We start from the raw sequence: 25893 nt of genomic DNA, 5'->3' as shown, positions 1-25893 counted from the left end.
CCGAGATGTGTATTATCTAGGCTGAGATGTTACCCTTGAACCCAAGTGACCTTACTCCTGGATTGGTACGACCTAGACCGAGGTGTGGCATGTCTAGGCCAAGGTGTGGCACAGCTAGGCCAAGTGTTGTCCTTTCTAGCCGATGTCCTTGCCCTTTGCTTGCCGAAGTCTTGTTGTTAGCCGATGTCGTTACTTGTCGGAGTGCTCTTGCCGCCTAGCTTGTTGAGTACACTTTGTCATAGTCTTGTCTTTTCACTCAGTCACCATTTTTAGTAGAGCCAACCAGCCGTTGCCACGTACCCCTGCAGAGGGTTAAGTCAGCCGACAGACCCAAAAAATATACATTTTTGTATTATATCTTTGCCTTGTAGAGAGAGAGAAGCTCTAGGAAGAAGAAGAAGAAGTTTTAGAGTCAAAGAGTGGGCTTTCGAGCTTGATTCCTAGAGATCAACCCGTTAGATTCGTGTATTGAGGTTAGATTCTTGATTTACTCTTGTTGTTCTTTATGTTTATCTAGCTGGATTGCACGATTGAACCTGTTCTGCACGACATGCATTGATTTAAAGTTGGTTTTAGAAAGAAGAAATAGTGTTCATGTATTCTTGAAGAAAAAGTCTTGTTTGATCCGAAAGTTTACATTAAGATTCATGCTTTTGTGTTTGTTCTCACAAGATCCTTGAATATGGGTACCCAGGTCCATGTTTTTGAATTCATAGCATGAAATCTCAGATTTTGTAATAGCAATTTATGATCCTTGCATTCATCTTCCTCATGTTCATGTTCTTCATGTTCGTCATGTTTTTCAAGAGAGGGAAACCCAGATTTTCCCAACTTTATTTCCTTGAATGTGGCCATCGAGGCCACACCTCAGCAAGGAGGTGTGGGACCTCAGCCTGGACCTGGTAGTTGCCAGCATGTTTTCCCGAGATAAGAAACTGTTCTTTGTTTTGATTTGACTTAGTTTTTGATGAATGCCGAGGTCATTTGCATGCATGCAAGACTTGTTTTGAGAAGTGAATTCAATAGACTTTGCCATGTGTTTGTAGGACTTGAACTTGCCTCGACCCCGACGTTTGAAGAACTATGTGAGTGGTATTTTTAATAAAGCTATGTTATAATGCTTTGATAAAAGCCTTGTTTTTCCTTGTTTTGAAAAGTATTTGTAAGCATGAATGGTTATTCCTAGTTGGAAAATATGTACTATCTTGTTTTGATAACATTCTTGGAAAGTCCTTACGTGATGGAGGACTCTAAGCATTTGCTGCACAAAGTTTGGAAGTCGTTACGTGCTGGAGGACTCTAAGCATTTGCAGCACAAAGTTTGGAAGTCCTTACATGCTAGAGGACTCTAAGCATTTGCAGCACAAAGTTTGGAAGTCCTTACGTGCTGGAGGACTCTAAGCATTTGTAGCACAAGTCCTTAGTGTCAGGGGACTATAATGCGACTGCACCATTGAATTGAGATATCTCTCTTGTCTTGCATTGTTTGCCACTGATGGTTTACTGCGTGGGTTTGTTTGTCCGAGATGTCATCACTTGTATTATAATGATGCTAATAAGCATCCCTTGAAGCTTGACAAATTTGCTAGATGGACTTGGTTCATCCTTTGACTTGCACTAATTACGTTATGTATCATTTGATAAAGATCTTGAATACCAGTCATGTAAACCCCTTTATTATTTATACCATTCACTGAGTATCCAAGCTCACCCCTCTCTATATATATGTAGGTGACGAGCAAGACAGCGGTGGCGCCTAGATGTACTTGCCACTTGTTTGGGATTTTGCACTTTTGCAACATCTTGAAGATTATGCTTCTTGGTTGTATTCCATTGTATTTTGTATTTGATGGCTGAGAAGTCTTTTGGTTAAGATGTATTTTTGTACTTCATTTGGTTGTATTAAAGCCATGTAAAGATGTATGCCATTCCATTTAACTTATGCACTACTCTTATGGACTACTTAGCTTTGAATTTATTGCTTCCGCATTTGTAAGCCTCATATGTAATACTCTGATTGTGTGTGAATTTTGAAAGTTGGCCTTCGGTAATCTCGGATTACTGGCCATCACGGCACCATTCTACTAGGGGCGGAATAGGGTCGTGACAGATTGGTATCAAAGCACAAGTTTCTTATAGTACGTTATTTACACACTTGCGTCCTAAAGAGCATAGGATTTCCCTTAGAAAAATGTTAGGATCGCATCATATTGCTTGCTATTTGACAAGGTGTGCATCATCTCGGCATGACCATTTGTTATTTGCATACATGATTCTTGGTCCAGTTTGTTTTAAAGTTGCATTTTGCATACTGATAGCATCATGAGGAGAGGTAGACCACCAGTTGGCCGAGATCAATCAGAGGATAGACTGGACAGACTAGAAAGACTGGTTGAAGGTTTAGCCTGTGAGTTGAGGTAAATGAGGCAATAGAATGCTAGTGCTACATCTACCCAGGCCTAACAGACGGATGGCCGACATGTAGTTCCACCTCCTCCAGTGCCTCAAGTGCCTCCACAACCAGCCTTGTATGGGGATGGGACGATGACTTTGATTAAAGAGTTCAAGAAGATGAACCCACCGAGATTCTCAGGGGGTATAGAGCCGATGAAGACCGAGGTGTGGGTTTTGGAAATGGAGAAGCTGTTCAAGATCTTTCCCAGCACCGACGCTCAGAAGGTGACATTGGCAGCATTCACATTAGACGACGACGCTCGAAGGTGGTGGATGATGATCCGGGAAGCTAGTCTTGGTTTAACTTGGGCCAGATTTTTGGAACTGTTTTACAACAAGCATTTTCCCCTTAGCGTTCGAGATCGCAAGACCACGGAGTTCCAGGCTCTGACGCAAGGCAATAGGACAGTGGCAGAATACGATCGTGCTTTCATTGAATTGGCGAGATACGCGCCGCATATGGTCAGTGATGAATATAGGAAAGCCAGGAAGTTTGAAAGTGGACTGCGTGGACCGATACAAGATCGAGTCAACATGCTCAATATGCCGACTTACGCCGAGGTGTTAGACAAGGCCATTCGAGCGAAAGCTAACTTAAATCGATATCAAAATTCAGGAGAGAGTCAGAGGAAGAGGTAGAACTATGAAAGTCGTCGAATGCCGCTTAATGCCAAGAAGAAGGCGAACGTGGGCAGTTCCAGCAACGCAAATCGGGATGGTAATGCCAAGTCAACGTGTGCGAGTTGTGGGAAGCCGCATCTCGGGGTTTGCCGTTGGGCAATAGGAGCCTGCTTTGAATGTGGTGAGCTAGGCCACCGCGTGAAAGACTGTCCGAAGGCAAGGGCTGATGATGGTAAGAAAAATTGGAGCACCTCGGGCTCTGCACACGGAAGCAACGTCGGAAGGACACAGATGAGACAGGGCAGATTTTTTGCTCTAGTGCCAGGAGACAGCCAGAATGCTGAAATGGTAGTGTCAGGTACACTCTCAATTTGGTCTCAAGTTGCATACATCTTGATTGATTTGGGCTCTACACATTCATTTGTATCTATTAAATTTGTCGAGAAGTTGAACAGACCGCTAGAACCCCTTGATTTTGCGCTATCTGTATCTACTCCATCTGGGGGAACAAAAATTGTTGCATCCATATATAGGGCGTGTGTTGTGGTGATTGAGGGTGTAGAATTATTAGTTGATTTGATGCCATTAAGCATGACTCACTTCGATGTCATATTGGGAATGGATTGGTTAGTAGCGAATCATGCATCCATTAATTGTGTTACTAAGAGTGTCACATTGAAGACCCCAAACCAAGCCGAGGTCATTTTCCAGGGTAAGGGAGTAGTACCCCCACCTTACTTAACCTCATCCATTAAAGCCTATAAGTTGATCCAAAAAGGGTGACAGGGTTATTTGTGTAGTATACTAAGTGATTTGAATGGAAGTGTTGAGTTAGCCGACATACCAGTTGTTAAGGAATTCCCCGACATCTTTCCAAATGAGTTGCCTGGCCACTTAGTCGATAGAGAAATAGAGTTTACTGTGGACATCATGTCGGGAACGCAACCTATCTCCAAAACACCCTATAGGATGGCCCCAGCTGAACTTAGGGAACTGAAACTGCAATTACAAGAATTGTTGGATAAGGGATTCATTAGGCCGAGCACTTCACCATGGGGGGCACCCGTTCTGTTTGTTAAGAAAAAGGATGGCACACTTCGCCTTTGCATTGATTACAGAGAACTTAATAAGGTAACCATTAAGAACAAGTGCCCATTGCCTAGGATTGATGATTTGCTTGATCAACTACAAGGAGCACGAGTCTTTTCCAAGATTGACCTTAGGTCGGGCTACCATCAGCTGAAAGTTAAAGCCGAGGATATTGAGAAGACTGCTTTTCGGACAAGGTATGGCCACTACGAATTTTTGATAATGCCTTTCGGAGTGACCAATGCTCCTGCAGCATTCATGGACTTGATGAACAGAGTCTTTAAGTCGTATCTAGATGAGTTCGTAGTTGTTTTTATTGACGACATATTAATCTATTCTAAGAGTACAATTGAGCACAAGAATCAACTAAGACTTGCCCTGCAAATCTTGAGAGACAAGAAGTTGTACGCCAAGTTGAGCAAGTGCGAGTTTTGGCTTTTCAGCATCTCATTTTTAGGGCATGTGATTAATGAAGAGGGTATATCAGTTGATCCCAGTAAGATCGAAGCCATTGTGAATTGGCCGACGCCAACCAACGTGTTCGAGGTTCATAGTTTTCTGGGCTTGGCAGGTTATTACAGAAAGTTTGTAAAGGACTTCTCAAGGATTGCAGTACCATTGACACAACTAACTAAGAAGGGAACAACATATGAATGGACCGATGATAGAGAATCAGCCTTCCAAGAGTTGAAGACGAGGTTAGTTACGACACCAGTTCTTGTACTTCCATCAGGTAATGAGGAATTTCAGATTTTCAGTGATGCTTTACATAAGGGTTTGGGTTGTGTATTAATGCAAGGGGGCAAAGTCATAGCATATGCATCTCGTCAGTTGAAACTTCATGAAAAGAACTATCCAACCTACGATCTAGAGCTAGCAGCCGTGGTGTTTGCTTTGAAGATTTGGCGTCACTACTTGTATGGAGCCTCTTGCCAAGTTTTTACAGATCACAAGAGTTTGAAGTACTTGTTCACTCAAAAGGAACTAAATTTGAGGCAGAGAAAATGGCTTGAATTATTGAAGGATTACGACATGCAAATTCAGTATCACCCAGGTAAAGCAAACTCGGTAGCCGACGCATTGAGTAGAAAGTCAGCGGGAAGTTTGGCATGCCTAGCCGTGATTTCAGTGGAGCCGACTACTATTGGGGAAGTAAAGGCAAGGCAAATGGAGGATGAATTCCTGAAGAAGGTAGCCGACGAGATTATCACCAGGCCGAGGTCAGGTTACACTCTTGAGAATGGAGTGCTTAAGTTTGAAGGAAGATTGTGCGTGGCCGACGTCCCAGAGTTGAAGGGAAAGATTTTGCAAGACTCTCATGGATCCAGATTTGCAGTTCATCCAGGGAACACCAAGATGTATCAAGATGTAAAACAGACTTTTTGGCGCCCGAGTATGAAAAGAGAGATAGCCGAGTTCGTGTCCTAGTGTTTGTATTGTCAACAAGTGAAGGCAGAACATCAGAGGCCAGCAGGACTTCTCCAACCTTTGCCGATTCCTGAGTGGAAATGGGAACACATCTCCATGGACTTTGTGATTGGTTTGCCGAAGACACAGAAAGGGATGGATTCGATCTGGGTTATAATCGACAGATTAACTAAGTCAGCACACTTCTTGCCTGTTAAGACTTCGTTTAATGCCAATCGACTTGCTGTGTTGTATATGAATGAGATTGTTAGACTTCATGGTGTGCCGATGTCCATTACGTCAGACTGAGATCCAAAGTTTGTTTCTAGATTTTGGCAGAGTTTACAAAGGGCTTTGGGGACCAAATTAAGGTTTAGTACGGCTTTTCATCCTCAGACCGATGGTCAAACAGAGAGAACAATTCAGACACTTGAAGATATGCTTAGACTATGTGTATTGGACTTCAAGGGAAGTTGGGAAGTGCATTTGCCATTAGTAGAATTCGCTTACAACAACAGTTATCAAGCCAGCATTGGCATGGCGCCATATGAAGCTTTGTATGGAAGAAAGTGTAGATCACCGATATGTTGGACCGAGGTAGGAGATACAGCTTTGATCGGCCCCGATCTAGTTTAAAGGACAATCGAGAAGATTAAGCTCATTCGACAAAGGATCAAAACTGCTCAGAGTCAGCAGAAGAGTTATGCCGATCAGAGAAGAAGAGAGTTGGAATTTGAAGTTGGGGATCATTTATTCCTGAAGATTTGACCGATGAAAGGAGTTTCAAGATTCGGGAAGAAGGGTAAATTGGCATCCCGTTACATTGGGCCATTTGAAATCCTTGAGAAAAATAACCCGGTTGCCTACAGACTTGCTTTGCCGCCGAGGTTAAGTCAAGTCCATAATGTGTTCCATATCGCGATGTTGAGGAAGTATGTTCAGGATCCACTGCACGTGATTGATCATTTTGGGATTGTGGTTGACGAAGACTTAAGCTATGAAGAAAAGCCGATGCATATTATCGATAGACAAGTGAGGCAATTGAGAAACAAGGCAATACCGATGGTGAAAATTGAATGGAAAGAGCATTACGGCAGGGATGCTACATGGGAAATGGAAGAAGAAATGAAAGTCCGATATCCGGAGCTATTCTTGAATCGAGGTAACTCAAGTTTGGGGGACCAAACTTCTTTAAGGGGGGTAGGATATAATAACTCTCACACTGTCCTAACCATACTCATATGCATTCATATGATTCTATCTTGTTAAGCTTGCATTTCAAGTCTTGTCCTTGTTCGCTTAAGTGTTATAGCATGCCTTGTACCTTACTCAGTGTGAGTTTAGCCGAGGTCACCCTAAGCCTAGGTCAGTTTTGAACCTCTTGCATCTAAGACCATCTTGGAACTTTCTTTGCTTGACTCCACCTTCGCTCTGACACGTTGGCCGAGATGCCACTATCTAGGCCGAGGTGTTCATTGCCGAGGCCGAGATGTGTATTATCTAGGCTGAGATGTTACCCTTGAACCCAAGTGATCTTACTCCTGGATTGGTACGACCTAGACCGAGGTGTGGCACGTCTAGGCCAAGGTGTGGCACAGCTAGGCCAAGTGTTGTCCTTTCTAGCCAATGTCCTTGCCCTTTGCTTGCCGAAGTCTTGTTGTTAGCCGATGTCGTTACTTGTCGGAGTGCTCTTGCCGCCTAGCTTGTTGAGTACACTTTGTCATAGTCTTGTCTTTTCACTCAGTCAGCTTTTTTAGTAGAGCCAACCAGCCGTTGCCACGTACCCCTGCAGAGGGTTAAGTCAGCTGACAGACCCAAAAAATATACATTTTTGTATTATATCTTTGCCTTGTAGAGAGAGAGAAGCTCTAGGAAGAAGAAGAAGAAGTTTTAGAGTCAGAGAGTGGGCTTTCGAGCATGATTCCTAGAGATCAACCCGTTAGATTCGTGTATTGAGGTTAGATTCTTGATTTACCCTTGTTGTTCCTTATGTTTATCTAGCTGCATTGCACGATTGAACCTGTTATGCACGACATGTATTGATTTAAAGTTGGTTTTAGAAAGAGGAAATAGTGTTCATGTATTCTTGAAGAAAAAGTCTTGTTTGATTCGAAAGTTTGCATTAAGATTCATGTTTTTGTGTTTGTTCTCACAAGATCCTTGAATATGGGTACCCAGGTCCATGTTTTTGAATTCATAACATGAAATCTCAGATTTTGTAATAGCAATTTATGATCCTTGCATTCATCTTCCTCATGTTCATGTTCTTCATGTTCGTCATGTTCTTCAAGAGAGGGAAACCCAGATTTTCCCGACTTCATTTCCTTGAATGTGGCCATCGAGGCCACACCTCAGCAAGGAGGTGTGGGACCTCGGCGTAGACCTCGTAGTTACCCAGCATGTTTTCCCGAGATATGAAACTGTGTTTTGTTTTGATTTGACGTAGTTTTTGAAGAATGCCGAGGTCATTTGCATGCATGCAAGACTTGTTTTGAGAAGTGCATTCAATAGACTTTGCCATGTGTTTGTAGGACTTGGACTTGCCTCGACCCCGACGTTTGAAGAACTATGTGAGTGGTTTTTTTAATAAAACTATGTTATAATGCTTTGATAAAAGCCCTATTTTTCCTTGTTTTGAAAAGTATTTGTAAGCATGAATGGTTATTCCTAGTTGGAAAATATGTACTATCTTGTTTTGATGACATTCTTGGAAAGTCCTTACGTGCTGGAGGACTCTAAGCATTTGCAGCACAAAGTTTGGAAGTCGTTACGTGCTGGAGGACTCTAAGCATTTGCAGCACAAAGTTTGGAAGTTCGTACGTGCTAGGGGACTTTAAGCATTTGTAGCACAAGTCCTTAGTGTCAGGGGACTATAATGCGACTGCACCATTGAATTGAGATATCTCTCTTGTCTTGCCTTGTTTGCCACTGATGGTTTACCGCGTGGGTTTGTTTGTCCGAGATGTCATCACTTGTATTATAATGATGCTAATAAGCATCCCTTGAAGCTTGACAGATTTGCTAGATGGACTTGGTTCATTCTTTGACTTGCACTAATTACGTTATGTATCGTTTGATAAAGATCTTGAATACCAGTCATGTAAACCCCTTTATCATTTATACCATTCACTGAGTATCCAAGCTCACCGCTCTCTATATATATGTAGGTGACGAGCAGGACGGCGGTGACGCCTAGATGTACTTGCCACTTGTTTTGGATTTTGCACTTTTGCAGCATCTTGAAGATTATGCTTCTTGGTTGTATTTCATTGTATTTTGTATTTGATGGCTGAGAAGCCTTTTGGTCAAGATGTATTTTTGTACTTCATTTTGTTGTATTAAAGCTGTGTAAAGATGTATGACATTCCATTTAACTTATGCACTGCTCTTATGGACTACTTAGCTTTGAATTTATTGCTTCCGCATTTGTAAGCCCCATATGTAATACTCTGATTGTGTGTGAATTTTGAAAGTTGGCCTTCGGTAATCTCGGATTACTGGCCATCACGGCACCACTCTACTAGGGGCGGAATGGGTCGTGACAAAAACTCAATCCAGTGATGTAACGCCCTCAAAATAAAACCATAAATCATTCATTCATATTATCCATAGACATAGGAAAATAAGATATGTTCATTCATCAGAGTGCTTTCTACAAAAGGTACTACATGTTGACAACAAAAGTAAATGCCCTACGGGCTTACAATTTTCAAAGTCAACACTTGGTTTCAACAAAAGAAGGTCAGAAGCCCTTTACAATTTTAAAGCCCTCGGCTTAGATATAAAACATATAACATAAAATAAAACAACCAAAACGGTGACTTCAGCCCCACAACCTCCCAAGCTAACTCCTTGGAGGTGGCATGTCACCTGTACCTGAAAAATGGTATCCCATATAGGGTGAGCCAAAGCCCAATAGAGATATGCTAAACATAATATGAGAATTAAGTAAAGCATTAGCATTTGATAAATGTTCTACAATTCAAAACTATCTCAATCCTTTCTCATAATCAATTCACATTGGTTTCCATATATCCATTTGCATTCCTTTATCTAAATCAATTCGTCAACATGGTACATTATTCATCCAAACAATTCAAAATGAGACTACAACTCGTATTATCAACACTTCCATCATCAACAATTTCAAATGAGATTACAACTCATAAAGACAACACTTCAATTAATCAACATCATTCAGATGTATATAAGATTCCAGGACTTTCACCCTGGACACTCCAGCCAACTTAATTATCAATGGAGTCCATCCCCTATCTCCTCCCAAATAGTGGAGTACATCCCCTATCTCCTCTCACACAATGGAGTACATCCCCTATCTCCTCCCACACAAATATACATATGCAATGTATATAAACACTTTATCATATACAATGATCAATTTAGGCACATATTCAATGTGTTAATCCAACCGTCATATTCAATGACATAACTCAGTAGATTAGTTTCGATTCACCTAATCGTCATACAATTCTACAACAATCATAGCTATCCTCCACCAATAGCCCAAAACAGTTATTTCTAAATAGATAAATAAATTCATCAAACAGATAAATTATCACATTTCCCATTGGTGAGTGATTACCAATCCAACTACACCATTAAATCTAAATCTTTCCCAATTTCATTATTTCCAAACCAATTTCATATTTCTATTAAATAATTTATTTAATTCCCACTTAGGGAAATTTTTCCCTTATCCATGAATATTGCTCTCAAGGCCAAATTCACCCATTATAGACAACTAGTACATTATCAAGGTCTCATAGACACAAGGAGTCCCATATATATAAAACCCCACTTTTATAGCTTCAAACCAAACCCTAACTTTCCAAAATTCCCATATTTCACCACTTATACAAAATGACTAAAACTTATGTTAAAACTCATAAAAAGGAGTAGATTATCCCTACCTCAAGCTTAGAAGAGGAAGAATGAAGAAAAACTCAAAAGTCGACGGAGGAGAAACCAAGCTTTGCTCCGATCAAAATGAAGCCCTCGACAAGCTCTACACTTTATCTCAAAAGAGCACGGTGAGTAGAGGTCTTCAAGCAAGTAGATCTAAGGATCTTTGAGTGAAAAGTGCCTTTTGAGAGAAAGAGAAAGAGAAGGTTTTTCACGGTTTAGAGGGAAGAAAGGGAAGAAAAAGTGAAAGAAAAGGTCAAGTGAGGGCCTTTATATAGTACTAGGTCAAAAATAGATATAAGCCCCAAAGTCAACTCAAAATATCTAGTCAAAATATCCTCAAAAAGTAGGCTCAAACCGGTAGAAAAATCTGGTGTGCCGACCCTCTGCAATATAGGTGTTGACACCTAAGAAGAAATCTGGAACACTAAGTGTGACTACACTGAAGGTGTCAACCCTTCCCTAGGCTGGTGTCGACACCAAAATGCAGTGGGCAATTTCCGAACAAGGGTCGACCCTTCCACAGATTGGTGTCGACCCTTGCGGCCAACCAAAAAAAGAAGGTGTTGACACCACCAAGGCTGGTGTCGACACCAAAATGCAGTGAACAAATTCAGAACATGGGCCGACCTTTCCCAGATTGGGGTCGACCCTTGTGGCCAACTAAAAGAGAAGGTGTCGACACCACCAAGACCGGTGTCGACCCCAGAACTTGATTTTTAAGTTTCTAAACAACTTTTCAAAGCGAACGAGGGTGAATGAGCAATCCCAACAAGTTTAAATCAATTTGTACACCTCCAAAACTAAGGTACAACAACACCAAAGAATCCCAAAATAAAATAAAGGGTTCAAATACATTTACCAAAAGCTTTAAAGGACTCAAGTGCTACAAGTGACATGCCACAATTATGAATGGCAAAATCAACCGTAATCAAAACCATCCAAACTTATGCAATATAAACAGCCCACATATCAAAATAATCCTAAATGAACCCCAATAAAAATAAATATGCACAAACTCGACATAACACTCTAAAATAAATGAATGTCCTAGAGGTCCATGCCATCGAGTCCCTGCTATGCCATGAGTCCACTCTAAGTCTTTCTAACACCTGGAAACGGTAAACAACTAAGTCAGCTGATAGCTCAGTGAGTAGCAACATTGATAGTATATATAGTTTTGAAAACATGGATCAATTCCAAAACAAGACATATATCACAGAAACTAGATTGACATATAGTTTGGTAAAGTGAATCTATTTAAAAAAAAATGTTCCACAGTTCAATAATTAAATACTCATGTCTCTTAAGAACATGATAAATGACATTTTTCACTTAAAACATATTACAACATGAACACCAATACTTTTTTGGGTACCAAGAAATAACAAATAATATGCCACACAATTCTCAAGGTTATAAGCCTCGTTGAATCCAATACCGAACAAAGGGTCATCCTCAGGGTGGCAACCTGGGCCTTTTCTCTAAGACAATTCGATTGAAGGTCACCTAACTTAACATAAGTCTTTTCCTTACAATCGTTGAGCACTAGAGTCATCACGGCCCAACCCGAATCTATTCCCTAGTGGGCAGAATCACCACACATAGTGGAATAATTTCCCTGGACTAAATACACAGATGGTCCCAATAATCAATACACATCAGTTTTGCAAAACATGGTAGTTCATCATTATAAACATGATACCAAAACAAATAGCTTACATTATGCCAAGTTCACACATGTTTAAGAAATAATTTGATTCCATTGATAATATAATAATTTATCAGAACAGTTTAGTCTTGAAACAACAATTTAATTTTTTAACAGTTTAGGGTAGGGGAACATTTATAAAAATATGTAGCATGAAACTACTCACCTGAAAAAGAAATAATATAATCCTCGAATAAAGTATGAAAGTCCAACTAGTGCCCTGAACCAAGTATAAAAACTACATGTCACTACTAATTTCAAAATACTAAAGAATAGGAACTAAGTAATCTCACTAACATGGCTCAACCCAACTCACCGTTTCTCTTAAATATTACCTAAGTTCATGTTCTTCAAGGTTTAAAATCACCCAAGGCATGGGTTCAAATCGAAACTTAATTAAAAGTAACTTTAAGATAAAACAGAATTTTAAACTAATTTTCCCAATCTATTCGCTAACTTTGAAAATTAAAAACCCACTTCACGTTGTTCGAAAAATTCTAAAACCCTCCAGATATCAACTAATATATCCTAAGTTTCAAACCCAAATGGTTTCACTTGATTTGCTTATCGAAATAATTATCTACAATTAATTATATCTAAACAGGTCGTTTTCTGCAGCACTTTAAAGAAATTAATGGTTCTCTTAGTATACATGAGCAATCAATGCAAGGCCAAAAATTTACGAAGCTAGACTCGTAACTGGTTCTAATGACACTGATTTGATAATTTTCGGATTTATACCCAAATAGAAAAACACTCCCAAACTTACTGTTTAAAACCAGTTTTTTGGACAGATTTGAATGCATCATTTTATATGGATTTTGACTCCCAAAAATTATGAGAAAATTCAGATATGAAATTCAATATGTAATTAATCTACTGTAAAAACTTTAGTTCAAAATTCATTCGTTTGATGTGATTTCTTGATTTTTAAAGTTTGTGATTCTGTACAGAATTTTTAGACTAAGAATTACACCCATTCTTTATACATGAATTTAACTCCTCAGATTTCTTATCAGTATATATATAGACACAAAATACATACACCTACAACCTCTCCATCAATGAATTAAATAACAATAGAATAAGGATAAATAACAAAGAAAGAAGAGAAGAAAACCTAAGAGGCCACATAGCACAACACACACAAAGCTCTCCTTCTTGGCTACAACAATAATATTGATGATTGAATCACCCCTCACCTTCCTTCATAAACCCACGGCTGGCTGCTAGGGCTGCTAGTGCTGTGAACAAATAAGGGGGTAGGGTTTGAGTTTATTTTATTTTATACTAGTGGTGGGCACACATAGGTCAAATAAATAAATAAATATACAAAACATGTATATAAGTTATATGCAACTCAAATGGTAAGAGCCTTATTTATTAACCTTATGGTCTAGAGTTCAAGTCACACCCTTCTCTCTATATATATATTTTTAATAATAAATCTTGCCTCTTAATTAAAGACTTTCACCATAAATTTATTTTAGGTTTAAAATTAATTAAAAGACCCCTCCAAATATTTAATTTACACTTTAGGATTCAACATTAGAATATTTGAGATTGTAAAATTATTATTATTTAATTATTTACTTGATTTATATATTCGGGTTCTCACAGAAGGTACTCCCTAATTTATTTTCTCGCTTTGACTGTTATGTTTCTAGTCAAGTTTTAGTTGCTCACTCTACTCATTTGTGGGTTGTAGACTCAAGAGCAACCTACCATGTAGCGAGGGACAGAGTTGGGTTTGTTGAGTATCATTGAGTTCCAGCTGGTAGCAAACAGTACATGGGGAATGAATCTAGTGTGGAGGTGTATGGGATTGGCACTTACAAGCTGGAAATGTGACGTAGGTGCACTCTATATCTTCATGACATACTCTATGCTCCATAGATTCGACAACTTATTATCCGTTATTAGCATGATGAGTCTTGGTTTTAATTTTCAGTTAGAGAGTGGACAAGTTAGCATTTTTTGAGAACAATTTATTATGGCAATGGTTTTATTTTAGATGGTTTTTTAGTTCTAGACGTTAATAATTCTAGTTTGAATAATGTCAATGACTTAATTTCATATATTACGTCTAATTGTGATGTTCATAATGATTGTATTAAATGGCATGCTAGATTAGGCAACATTGCGAAAGACAGAATGATTAGGTTAGCTAGAGAAGGCCTTTTAGGCCCACTCACTAGGGTCAATCTACCCACTTGTATGCATTGCCTTGCTGGCAAGGCAACCAGAAAACCATTTGGAAAAGCCAAAAGGGTATCTTTTCCATTACAGCTAATTCACTCTGACATATGCAGACCAATGAATGTTAAGGAAAAAAATGGAGCTCCTTACTTTCTTACATTTATCGATGACTGTAAGATTTTGGTTATGTCTATTTGATCTCTCAAAAGTCAGAAGCATTGGATTGCTTTCGACATTATGTTTTAGAGGTCGAGAAACAATTAAACAAAAGCATTAAGGCTTTAAGGACAGATCGAGCCCGCGAATATCTATCTGAGCTATTCAAAAAGACTAATTAGACAGTTGACAATTTCTAGCCCTTCGCAACAAAATGGTGTAACGGAGAGAAGGAATTAAACACTGCTGGATATGGTTAGATTGATGATGGCGCAAGCCAATCTTCCCATTTTCTATTGGGGAGATGCTTTGCTAACTGTGGCCTACATCCTTAATCGTGTGCCTTCTAAATTAGTACCTTCAACCCCTTTATGAATTATGGACCGGCGAAAAGCCAAATTTGGACAAATTGTGGCCATGGGGTTCAATAGCTTTCACACATGACACTTCTCATAAGTATAAGAAGTTAGGCCTTAGAGAAAAGAAGTGTATCTTCATTTGCTATTGTCAGCATTCTAAGGGCAATGTGTTCATTGGAGAGCAGCTGGATGAGAGTGTGATTGAAATTGAGTCGCGTGATGTGGATTTCCTAGAAGGAGATTTTCCTAGGAGAGGTGAGGTTAGTAGAGATATAGATCTTTATGAGATGGAGGAACCACAAAATTCCACACCAAGTAGCTTAGTTGAGAATGAGGAAATCCCTCAAGCTCCTAGGGACAATGGGAGTGACATTGATGGACTAGGTTCAGCAAATGTGGATTCTCAAGAACCTCAAAGTTGTAGAAGCGAGCGTCGATCCATCCCTCGTCGTCGTTTTAAGATTGAGAGAGAAGCATTCATGAATGCTCCAAGTGACATTGTTGAGCCAAAAACAGTAAAAGAAGCTCTAGCATCTCCTACGAGTAATGAGTGGAAAGTTGCAATGCTTGATGAGACAGAGTCTATGAGAAAGAACCATGTTTGGGACTTGGTTGATTTGCCACTTGGGCGCAAGACCATTGGGAACAAATGGGTTCTCAAGATCAAACGCAAGGCAGATGGTTCCATAGAAAGGCATAAAGCTTGCCTAGTGGCAAAAGGTTACACCCAATTGGAGGGTGTAGACTATGAGAAAACTTTTTCTCCCATAGTAAGGTTTGCCTCCATTCGCTTTATTTTGGCAATAGCAGCTCGGTTGAAGCTTGAGCTATATCAGATGGATGTTAAAATTGTATTTCTCAATGGAGAACTAAATGAAGAAATCTATATGGATCAGTTAGAGGGCTTTATAGTAGCTGGGATGAAGTGCAAAGTTTGCAAGCTTCAAAGATCTATTTATGATTTAAAGAAATAATCTAGACAGTGGTATTTGAGATTTCATCGAGCAATTATCACCAATGGGTTTACGATGATCGATGAAGACCACTGTGTGTATGTCAAACAATCCAATGACAGTTTTTGATTTTGTCATTATATGTTGATGATATACTATTGGCCGGAAATGATAAGAAGATGATTAGCCCCACCAAAGGGTGGATGTCCTCAACCTTCGAGATGAAGGACATGGGTGAAACTAGCTATGTAATCGGGGTTAAGACCCTGAGAGACTGCTATAAGAGACTTCTCAGTTTGTTTGAAAAGACTTACATTAAGAATATCTTATAGTGATTTCGGATGCAAAGTTGTAAACCTATTGACACTTCTTTAGCTAAAGGTGAGAGCCTAAGCCTTAATATGAGACCAAAGACTCTAGAAGAAAAAGAAAGGATAGCCCAAGTGCCCTATGCTAATGCAGTTGGAAGCTTGATGTACGCTATGATGTGTACTCTACTAGATATATGTTATGCAATAGGAATGGTAAGTTGTTACTAGTTCGATCTACGACTTGCTCATTGGCATGTAGTCAAGAGGATATTGCGTTACCTCAAAGGGACTGCAGATTATATGCTTTGCTACCAGAGTACGAATTTACGCCTAGTTGGCTACAGTGATACTAATTGGGGTAGTGATATAGATGAGCGAAAGTCCACATCTGGATATGCATTCTTGCTCAGTGGTGGAGCCATTACCCGGAGCAGTAAGAAGCAATCATGTATTTCCCTATCTACCATGGAGATAGAGTTTGTGGCATGCTCAGCTGCCGTACAGGAGGTTGTTTGGTTATGAAGGTTCTTACAGTATTTAGGAGTAGTCTCAGAAGCCTCAGACCCTGTCATTATTCATTGTGACAGCATGGCTGCATTCGCCTATGCCAAAGATCCTAAGTATTATAGAAGAACCAAGCATATAGACATAAAGTTTAACTTCATCAGAGAAATAGTGGCACAGAAGCAAGTTGTCTTAAAACACATTTCTACTAGTCGTATGGTTGAGGACCCACAGACCAAACCTATTTCGAGAGATGCTCATTGTACTCATGTTAGGTCTTTGGGTTTACATAGATGGTAGTGATACTTCTGTGTTTTTTGACTTGGATGATTACTTATGTACTTTGCAATGTTTGGGATATCATTTATGCAATCAATATTTATGTTTGTTCTATTTATTTTTTTGTGTTTGGATATGACTTGTGAAAGAGCACATACAGATTTATTGATTGATGTTAATAGGCAAGATTGACACACTCACACGAGCAATTGCTTTTGGCGCTCAATGGAGCGAGCAAAAATGAGACATGTGGTTGTTAGATCATAGTGGGAGTTGTTTCTAACTTAGATCATCCACAGCTAAATTCGCCTTGGTTTACCAAGATGAGGTCGTGTTGCTTGACCGACTATGGATGGAAATTTGTGCTTTCCATGATGTGCCTATAGATGATGGCCATATACGAGATCTCATTTTAGCGCTTGTATAGAGGCAGAATAAAGAACTCAAGTTAGGCGCTTGAAAAGTGACATGTGCGCTAGTTAGTGACTGAACTAAGATCTGTACGGTGTTTGGAGGATGACATCACTCTTTAGAAGAGTAATTCTACCGTAGCATGTATTCATACTACATGTGCTTGGCGACCAATTAATGAGATGAAAGAAAGGATCCCAATTTTTCCTCATCGTGTGAGTCTAAATACGTCAAAAATATGCTCTAAATTTTGACATTTATACTATACCCTTAGCAACTTTTAGACTATGTCATAAAGTAAGAAGTCAATGTTAGCTACTCTGGTATGTTGCCCGTGGTCATGTATGATTCAACTTTGAGGAACATGTCCAGGAAAGCAATTGACTTCGAACTAAGTGACATAAGGACGAAAGGAAGATCGTCTAAAATTACACCTCTGCTCTATATTCACTGTCGACAACTCACATCACTCTACATGGGACGCAGATTGGGTGTGAATACATAGCATGATTGGAGGAGTAAGGCTTGCTCATTGAGGGATCAGAGATGCTTGACTCGGTGTAACTAGATGGATTTAGGGCATATGAGATACAATCTTTGGGTTGATGTCTCTATGTTGGCTCATGTCGAGTTTCTAGTGTACAGCTCGCACATGCAGGTATCCTCTGCGATCGCACGGTCCATTGGCTAAGTATGACTGTGTTTATTAGGTAGATTGAGATATAAAAGGCGCGGTGTCATGCCAGTGCATGTTTGAGTGTGAAATGTTGGAAATGGGATCGGGTTTAGAACTCAGGCTCAATTTGGTCGCCCATGGTGGCATGGCCCGATTAGGAGAGATCCAAATATTAGTAATAGATTATATATCAAGATATGGGATAATCTTGATATAGGATAATTGTCAATATAATATATGACAATTATTGATTAGATATTATAGATACAAAATAGATATTATATGGGATAATATATCTATCTTATGGGTCTCCTAACTCTCCTCTATAAATAGACCTTGGGTTTTGTATTTTGAGATAACAAAAAACATGCGTTCTCTCTTCTCATAAACCATTTTGCCTTTGTACTGTGATTGGTGTGGGTAAAACTCTAGTAGTTTTACTCCATTGCTGTCGAGATTATTCAAGAGTACGTGATTCACCTTCTAAGCTGGATTCATTGTGCATTCTGTTTACCAGCAAGGTTTGTCTGAATCCATATTATTTTTCGCTGTGTGTATAGTATTATATTTCCATCACCTCTAAAGGATGCCATCATATTTTTGAATACCTTATCTCCATCTAATTGATTAAAAAATATGTAAAATAGGATATTTTATATATATATATATATATTATTTGTTTTAATTAAGATAATCTATTTTTTGTCTACTTTTTAGAGTCAATATAGTTTTTAAAAAAATATAAGAATAAGATACAATTTTTGTAAATTAGGAAAATAAAATTTAGATGAAATAAAATGTTTCTATGAATAATTTCATCTAAGGTTGGTTTTTTTTTTAAGTTCAAATCTAAACTTCACAGTCATGTTTGGATTTGTGGGCTCACTATGGGCCATGTTTCAATGATCTAAACCATTCATTTTGTAAGGTCTTCCATGTATATCATTTATGAAAAAAAATTAAGTTGATTCAATAATTGTAACATTTAATTTTATCATATTCATGTATAAAAATATGAACTGACAAGAATAATTCTTAAAATATATCATCTATTTTCTGGGGTCTGACAATGTGTGGGTCCCATAGTGGTGTATTATGTGACAATTTTGTTATCAGTTCTATACACTGTGTTTTTTTCTATGCTAATTCTAGGTTTCCCAGATTTACCTAGCTGTACATGGGTCAAACATGGCATCGTGAACAATGAGTGTGTCTTTGCCAAAAATAGAATTCCAGAAAGAATAGATGAAAGCTAACTATAAGATTAATAATTTTGCAAAGGAAAAGAAATAGGGAAAATGTGAAAATGAATTCATTTTTGGAAAACCAAAGAAGTCTTTGATTCAATAGGTTAGTTGACAATAAAATTTGTACCTTGCAAAATCTGAACTGTCCAACATAAAGTTTGTGGATACCTAGGTTCCACGTAGAAAAAGAAGGGCCATATATATATATATAGCAACTTTATCTTTCACCTATTTTGATTTAGTGAAGTGGGAACTAGTAGACATGAATGAGATTGTGACAATACCTATTATCTTGGCTATTAACAACCCTAAAAGTCACCAAGACTTATTCAAAACCATTAATATATATGTAGCAACTCTATCTTTCACCTATTTTGATTTGGTGAAGTGGGAACCAGTAGACATGAATGAGATTGTGACAATAACTATTATCCTGGCTGTTAACAACCCTAAAAGTCACCAAGACTTATTCAAAACCATTAATCCAGGTAGATAATTCAAACCTAAGGGACCTAAATTTTTGATAAAATATTAGCTAAAAATGGCAATATCCAAGTTCAATTCTTGATATTATATTAGCTTTCTTCTCAGACCTAGCGAACTGTTCACCAGAACAATAATAACGGTTGGATAATATCTCAAACTCGTTTGTGTCACATGAGGGATCTCTCTCACCTGATCATATAGTGAGGAAAAATCTTGAAATGAAGAATTCCAGGCCCATGGTAGCCACAACTTCACCAAACCATCCATACAAGAAAAATGGGTTATTGCAGCGTTTATAATAGAATGTTTTTATAGCGTTACTAAAATTTTACGTTAGGCAACGTTTTAAAAAACACTACATTAGGAATGGACAAGTTTTTTATGTCTGGTGTAAGAGGAATTAATTTGAGCCTACTAAATTAATTAGGCCCAATAGTCCAAGATTGGTGGGCCCAAATTTATAGCAAGTCCAAGATTGGTGGGCCCGGTTTTATCACCATGAAACAGGCCGAATCGCTCTAAGCCTTGAAATGGTTCGGATCCATGACCTTAAAGACTTACTCAGGCCCGGACTCGAAAGGGTATTGAGCAAGCCTAGAGATCCGAGGCACTCAGGCTTCGAACAGATTCGATCGCAATCTAGAAGCCACTCCATTGGTGAATGCCAGAACACTTGTGGGCTCGGAGCTTTCTGGGATCTACGCACTGGAGCCATGGGCGTAATGGAGTTCGAACAAAGGACTCGATCCCGAGAACAGTGAGTGGAGATAAATTCACTCTTCGGTTAAACTAACCTATACCCAGGTCGAGGTGGCACGACCCCGAGGGGTCCATGAGACTTGGCATCATTTAGTGGTGGGGGGTCCTCTAGGACTACCTCAGCCCTTTGGGATGATTGGGGATCATTGGTTAGGTGTGGCTAAGAAGAAAGGTTCGCCGAGAGGTTGATCTCCTCTTCGGAGTTTTTCTCATCCTCGAAGAGTTCACCTCCTTGAACAAGGTGGTTAGAGAGAATATTCCCCATGTGCCTTGCACATGGGCTCCATCCTACATCATGAGGTGCCTATAAATAGCACCCACCCATAGCTTTACAAGGAATGGATTTTGAAGAGATAACTCTTAGGAAAGAACTAATTTCCCTTCTCCTTGAGAGTAAAAGTGGAAGATCCATGGAAAAACCTTGCCATTATTCTCTCCAACTATTTTGCTTCTTCTTCATCTAATCTCTTATTTCTATCATCTCTTTGCTTTCGTGTTCTTAGTTGTGTGCTTTTGTCCCCCCCCTCCCCCCCAATTTTCTTCCATTTTGAGCCTAAAACAATGGATTGTGTGGTTTCAAGACAATATTTGGTTTTTTAGGAATAATGGTCGCCCTATGATTTTTTTTTCTTTTTCAAATGATTAATTTTTTTTTTATTTTGGTGAGAATTTTCAAATGATTTTTTGATTTGGTGGAATACTGGAATTTTCTTTTTAAACCAAAAGGCTAAAATTGGTATGATAAGGGTTTGGAAGTTTCAAAAAAAAAAAAAAGTGGTGTTTCTTGAAAGCACCACTAAATGTTGGATAAGGGTTTGGAAGTTCCCAAAAATTGTTTTAAGTCTTTCCTTTGAAATATAGAGAGATTCAGTGAGTACTTTCTAATAATATAAACTAGCAATAACCCATGCTATGCATGGTCAAATAACAAAAAATGTTAAATATTGTTGAATATGTTAAAAATTAACAATTAAATACTATGATATTAATTTAGATGGGTATTGAAATAATATATGGGGTACTTACGTGTATGTCTTAATAAGTGGACTTATTGTGAGTGATCTTACTATATTTAATTAAATAAATTTTAGAAAAAAAAAAGTTCAACTGAAAATTAAGAGTAAGAGTGGATTCTGTAAATATAAGATAAAAAAAAAAGTTTAAATTTAAAGATAAACTATAAAAATATAAAAAAAAAGAAAATTAGATAAATCCTAGAAAAAAGAGGTAGAGAGAAATTCAATAATTGAAAAAAAAAAAAGTTGAAATTTAAAAATTCAAAAATAAGATAAGATAAACTTGAAATGAAAAATAAAATCTAATATAACTCTAATAACAGAAGAACTGGAGAGGGCAATAATTAAAAAATTGGATAAGAGTGACATGTCACTTATAATTTTTTAAAATTTTAAAATTTGTAAAAAAAAAACTTTAAAAAATTGAGGTAGTATGTTAAAAATTAGATAAGATTTAAGTGTCACTTATAATTTCTTAAAATTTAAATTTTGTGTAGTTAAAAAATAAGCAAATATATTATCTTATTATACAAATTTTAACTCTATTTTGTGTCTGCTACCTATAATTTTAAACAAATTTTGTATTCTAAAACTACTTAATTACAATAAGAAAAAATCAAAAACTATAAGAATATAGAAAGTGAAATCGAATAAAAAAAATAATAAACTTAATTGAAAATCAAGAGAAAGAATAAATCCTGTAAATATAAGATAAAGATTTAAAAAAAAAAATCAAGTGCAAATTTGAAAATAAATTATAAGAATATAGAAAGAGAAACTTAGATAAATTGCAAAAGAAAAAGAGAGCAAAAAACACAATATGAGATTTAAAACATGTGCTTCTTTTCACATAAGATGCCAAAAATCTTACATAATTGGTTAAATCATCCCTTTAATTTCTCTACAATGTTATTTTGTTCTCCAATCTTTTTGCCTAATTTCATATTGTCATGGAAGTTAGGTTTTGAGATTTATAAATTTATTTATTATTATTTTTTTAAAATATCCTTGGGTAAGACATAAATTGATAAAGAAATTTGAATTTAGAATCAAACTCTTTGATGAAAAAATTTGAATTACTCATCTTTTATCTTTAAATATTTTGAAAATCTCTTATATCCATGTCATAAGTAATTAAAAAGTGAAATAAAAAAGATTAAAAAAAAAAAGAAGGAAAATAGGAAAATAGAATGAGAGAAGCATGGATGTGCCACGTAGGAAAGAGTTTAATGAGATATTAGGATTGAGAGTTTGAAATTTTTTAAGAAACTGCTACATTTGCTTATATAGATAGTATAGATGGATAGATACATGGGAGTCTATGCCATATAACAGGAACAACACAAGACAGAACCTGCCAATACACGATGAACTTGCCTGTACTCAAAAACTTAGCTTACCATATACTATATCCGTTCAATTAAAGAGCTCTCTCACTATATAGACAACACACAAACTGAATGACCATACATTATTTTTTAGTGAACAACGTACACAACAGAACCACTATAGCAGAGCTACAAAAGCAAGCCTAACTAGTAAAAAGAAACTTGAGATGGACATGGAGGCACATCAACTTCAACAACTCCTTCAAGCATCTGGGTGACCTTCCTCATTGTAGGCCTCAGAGATGGATCTTCTTGAATACACCAAATGGCAACCATCAGAAATCTCTCCAGCCTCTTCCAGTCATTTAACGCTTCCATATCGTTTTCAACCAAAGTATCCAATCTTCCTTCCTGAAAGCAGTCACAAGCCCAGTAAGTCAGAATTCCTTTCTCTTCTTCACCAACCTCCATATCGCTGATGCTTTTTCGACAAGAAATGATCTCCAGTAGCAACACACCATAGCTATAGACATCAACTTTTGCAGTGATTGGATTATTACTGTTGAACCACTCCGCAGCAACATACCCTCTTGTCCCTCTAATGGTAGCAGGATTGGTCTTACTCTGATTCAACTTCAGAAGTTTAGCCAACCCAAAGTCAGAAATCCGAGCATTGTAATAATCATCCAGAAGTATGTTCTGAGGCTTTATATCACAATGGATGATCGGGGTACTACATTCTTCATGCAGGTACACAAGTCCTCTGGCAATCCCCAATGCAATTTGGGTCCTTTGGTTCCAACTTGGCTTCGTTTCCCCAAAGAGAAAGCTTGCTAAAGTCCCATTGCTCATGAACTCGTACACTAACATCCGATGTTGTCCTTCGTCACAAAATCCGAGCAGTCGAACCAGATTCTTGTGATGTGTCTGCCCAATTACATTTACTTCAGTTTTGAATTCCTTCTCTTTCTCTTGAACCACCCTATCTAGTTTCTTCACTGCAACAACTCTGGAACCCATTTGTATTGCCCCCTTGTAAACAATACCAAAAGCTCCGCTTCCCAGTTCTTCCTTGAAACCATTTGTAGCTTCTACAAGCTCTTCGTAAGTAAAACAACGAAGATTAGTCTCCACAGCACCGTGATTGCCATGATGACTTTTTATGCTTTTCCTGTGGTGGATGAGGAAAAAGCCCAAGCAAACAGCACCAATCAATACAAAATTGATGAACACAGAGCTACCCAATAGAACCGATCCAACGAGAATTAAGGTCCCCTGGGTCTTCTTTGTTTCTGGAACCAGAGGAGACGGAAGAGTTCGAGGATTGCTTTTCCTAAACTTCAAGAAAGCATGACGATTAACAACATTGTCCTCTCTCCCGTTTGAAAGTGGCAGCTTCTTCTTCCAGCAACTACCCTCTCCCAAAATGGCAACAGCACAAAAACAGTCATTGATGCAAGACCTTTTGCACTGCGCTTCAGTGGCAGGCTTGAAATGTTCATAGTCAGATGTTGGCCAATCAGTACTTATTAGTGTCTCAAAATCGTAGATATCTTCCGCAGACTTGATGTCATCTTCTAAACAGCTTTGTGTGAAATTTGGCTTGCAGCTGCCATACGTATTGTTTGGATCAAGTAAGGAATACCTTGGCGGGCATTTGCAATCTGGCCTTTGGTTATCATTGAGTCTGCAAATGCTGTTAAACCCACAAGCCCCACTGCCTTCACCTCCACCAATATCAACACATATATTATCGGGCTGTGACCAAATACGAGTCCACTTTGTACTGCTATTGAAAGTCTTCGGATGATAATATTGGGTGAAAACTCCATCAAAATCTAGAGTTGCTCTGTGAAAATATTCAGTAGCTGGGAACAACATACCTTGTGGTGTGATATAGAATATTTCGTTATTCCTTCTTAATATGTACATGACTCCTTTGTCGTCGAAGATCACTTGGTAACCAGAATTGGACGAATTGGAGTAATCAGACGTGCTGCTGTTATAGTAAGCATCATAAGCAAAATTGGAAGGGATGTCTCTGGTATTAAGGACAAGATTCCCATCCTGGAGCAAACGGAGTTGAAATCTTCCCTGCGAGAAATTGGTCTCCGAAAGGCGAGAAACTATTACCCCACCGGACTCCATGATCTGTGTAGGCAACATGGTATCAGTTGGATTTTTGAAACTCTCCCATGGATTGACAGAATCGCTGCTCACAAGTACAAAGTTGCCAGTATCATTCATAAAACCATGAGCAACATTATTGTTGAGAATAAGCTGAGAGTTCCACAATTCTTTGCCTTGAGGGTCACTGAGCACTAGCCCTCTGTCAACAGTTAGGCCTAGTTTGGATCCAATTGAGACAGGGACACCATCATGCCCATACCAGACAATGGTTTGGTCTGGTATTTTGTAATACCATATGGAAAGCAAGAAGAGATTCTTTTCCTCAAGTGGTTTAAACCCAAATGCAAAAACACCAGAGGGTGACAGCCATGGGGTGTCCTTGTTATTTGCAGTGATAGATGTACCCACAGCCACGGTACCATTAGTCCGAGCAACAATAGAAAATGGCAGGAGGAAGAGTAACAAGAAGTGGAAGAGTGGATGAGGTAGAGCACAAGCCATTGATTGATAGATCAAGCTCGATTTGGGTAGATGGAAATGAATGAATAAAAAAAGAAAGATCAAAGTGTTTTTTCAGGCAAAGGAAAAGACTTTGAAGTCAACCTGTACCTTTCGGCAAAAACTTCTACATCCATAGCATTATTGGTCTTTGGTCACCATTCTTTAATGACTCTATCAGAGCCACACATGTAGCTGCCTGGACCATTAAAAGTCTATAAAATAAATAAATTCTGATAATGTTGGACTTATTTTCACCTCACATGATACGCTCAATACAAAAAAGACGAATTTTAATGGAATGGTAATTAATAAAAAAAAAAAATTAGTTAGCTTGTAATTTTAAAGAATTAATGAGAAAAGTGCTTTTATAATA

General features: G+C 38.2%; 1 protein-coding gene across 1 annotated transcript; it reads right to left on the bottom strand.

Annotated features, from left to right (window-relative positions):
* Positions 1-22975: 22975 nt before the first annotated feature.
* On the bottom strand, positions 22976-25666 carry LOC145807376 (G-type lectin S-receptor-like serine/threonine-protein kinase LECRK3). Its single transcript, XM_082905395.1, has one exon. It carries the CDS (start codon positions 25518-25520, stop codon positions 23097-23099), a length of 2424 nt encoding a protein of 807 aa, XP_082761521.1. The 5' UTR covers positions 25521-25666; the 3' UTR covers positions 22976-23096.
* Between the last annotated feature and the right edge of the window lie 227 nt (positions 25667-25893).

The sequence above is a fragment of the Camellia sinensis genome, chromosome 14 (genome assembly GCF_055761805.1).
Source record: "Camellia sinensis isolate YWXY chromosome 14, ASM5576180v1, whole genome shotgun sequence".
Classification (NCBI taxonomy): Eukaryota; Viridiplantae; Streptophyta; class Magnoliopsida; order Ericales; family Theaceae; genus Camellia; species Camellia sinensis.
This window is presented reverse-complemented; position numbering and strand designations above follow the sequence as displayed.

Coding starts and splice junctions, on each gene's coding strand:
- LOC145807376 (XM_082905395.1), bottom strand. CDS start 25,520: ATGGCTTGTGCTCTACCTCATCCACTCTTCCACTTCTTGTTACTCTTC.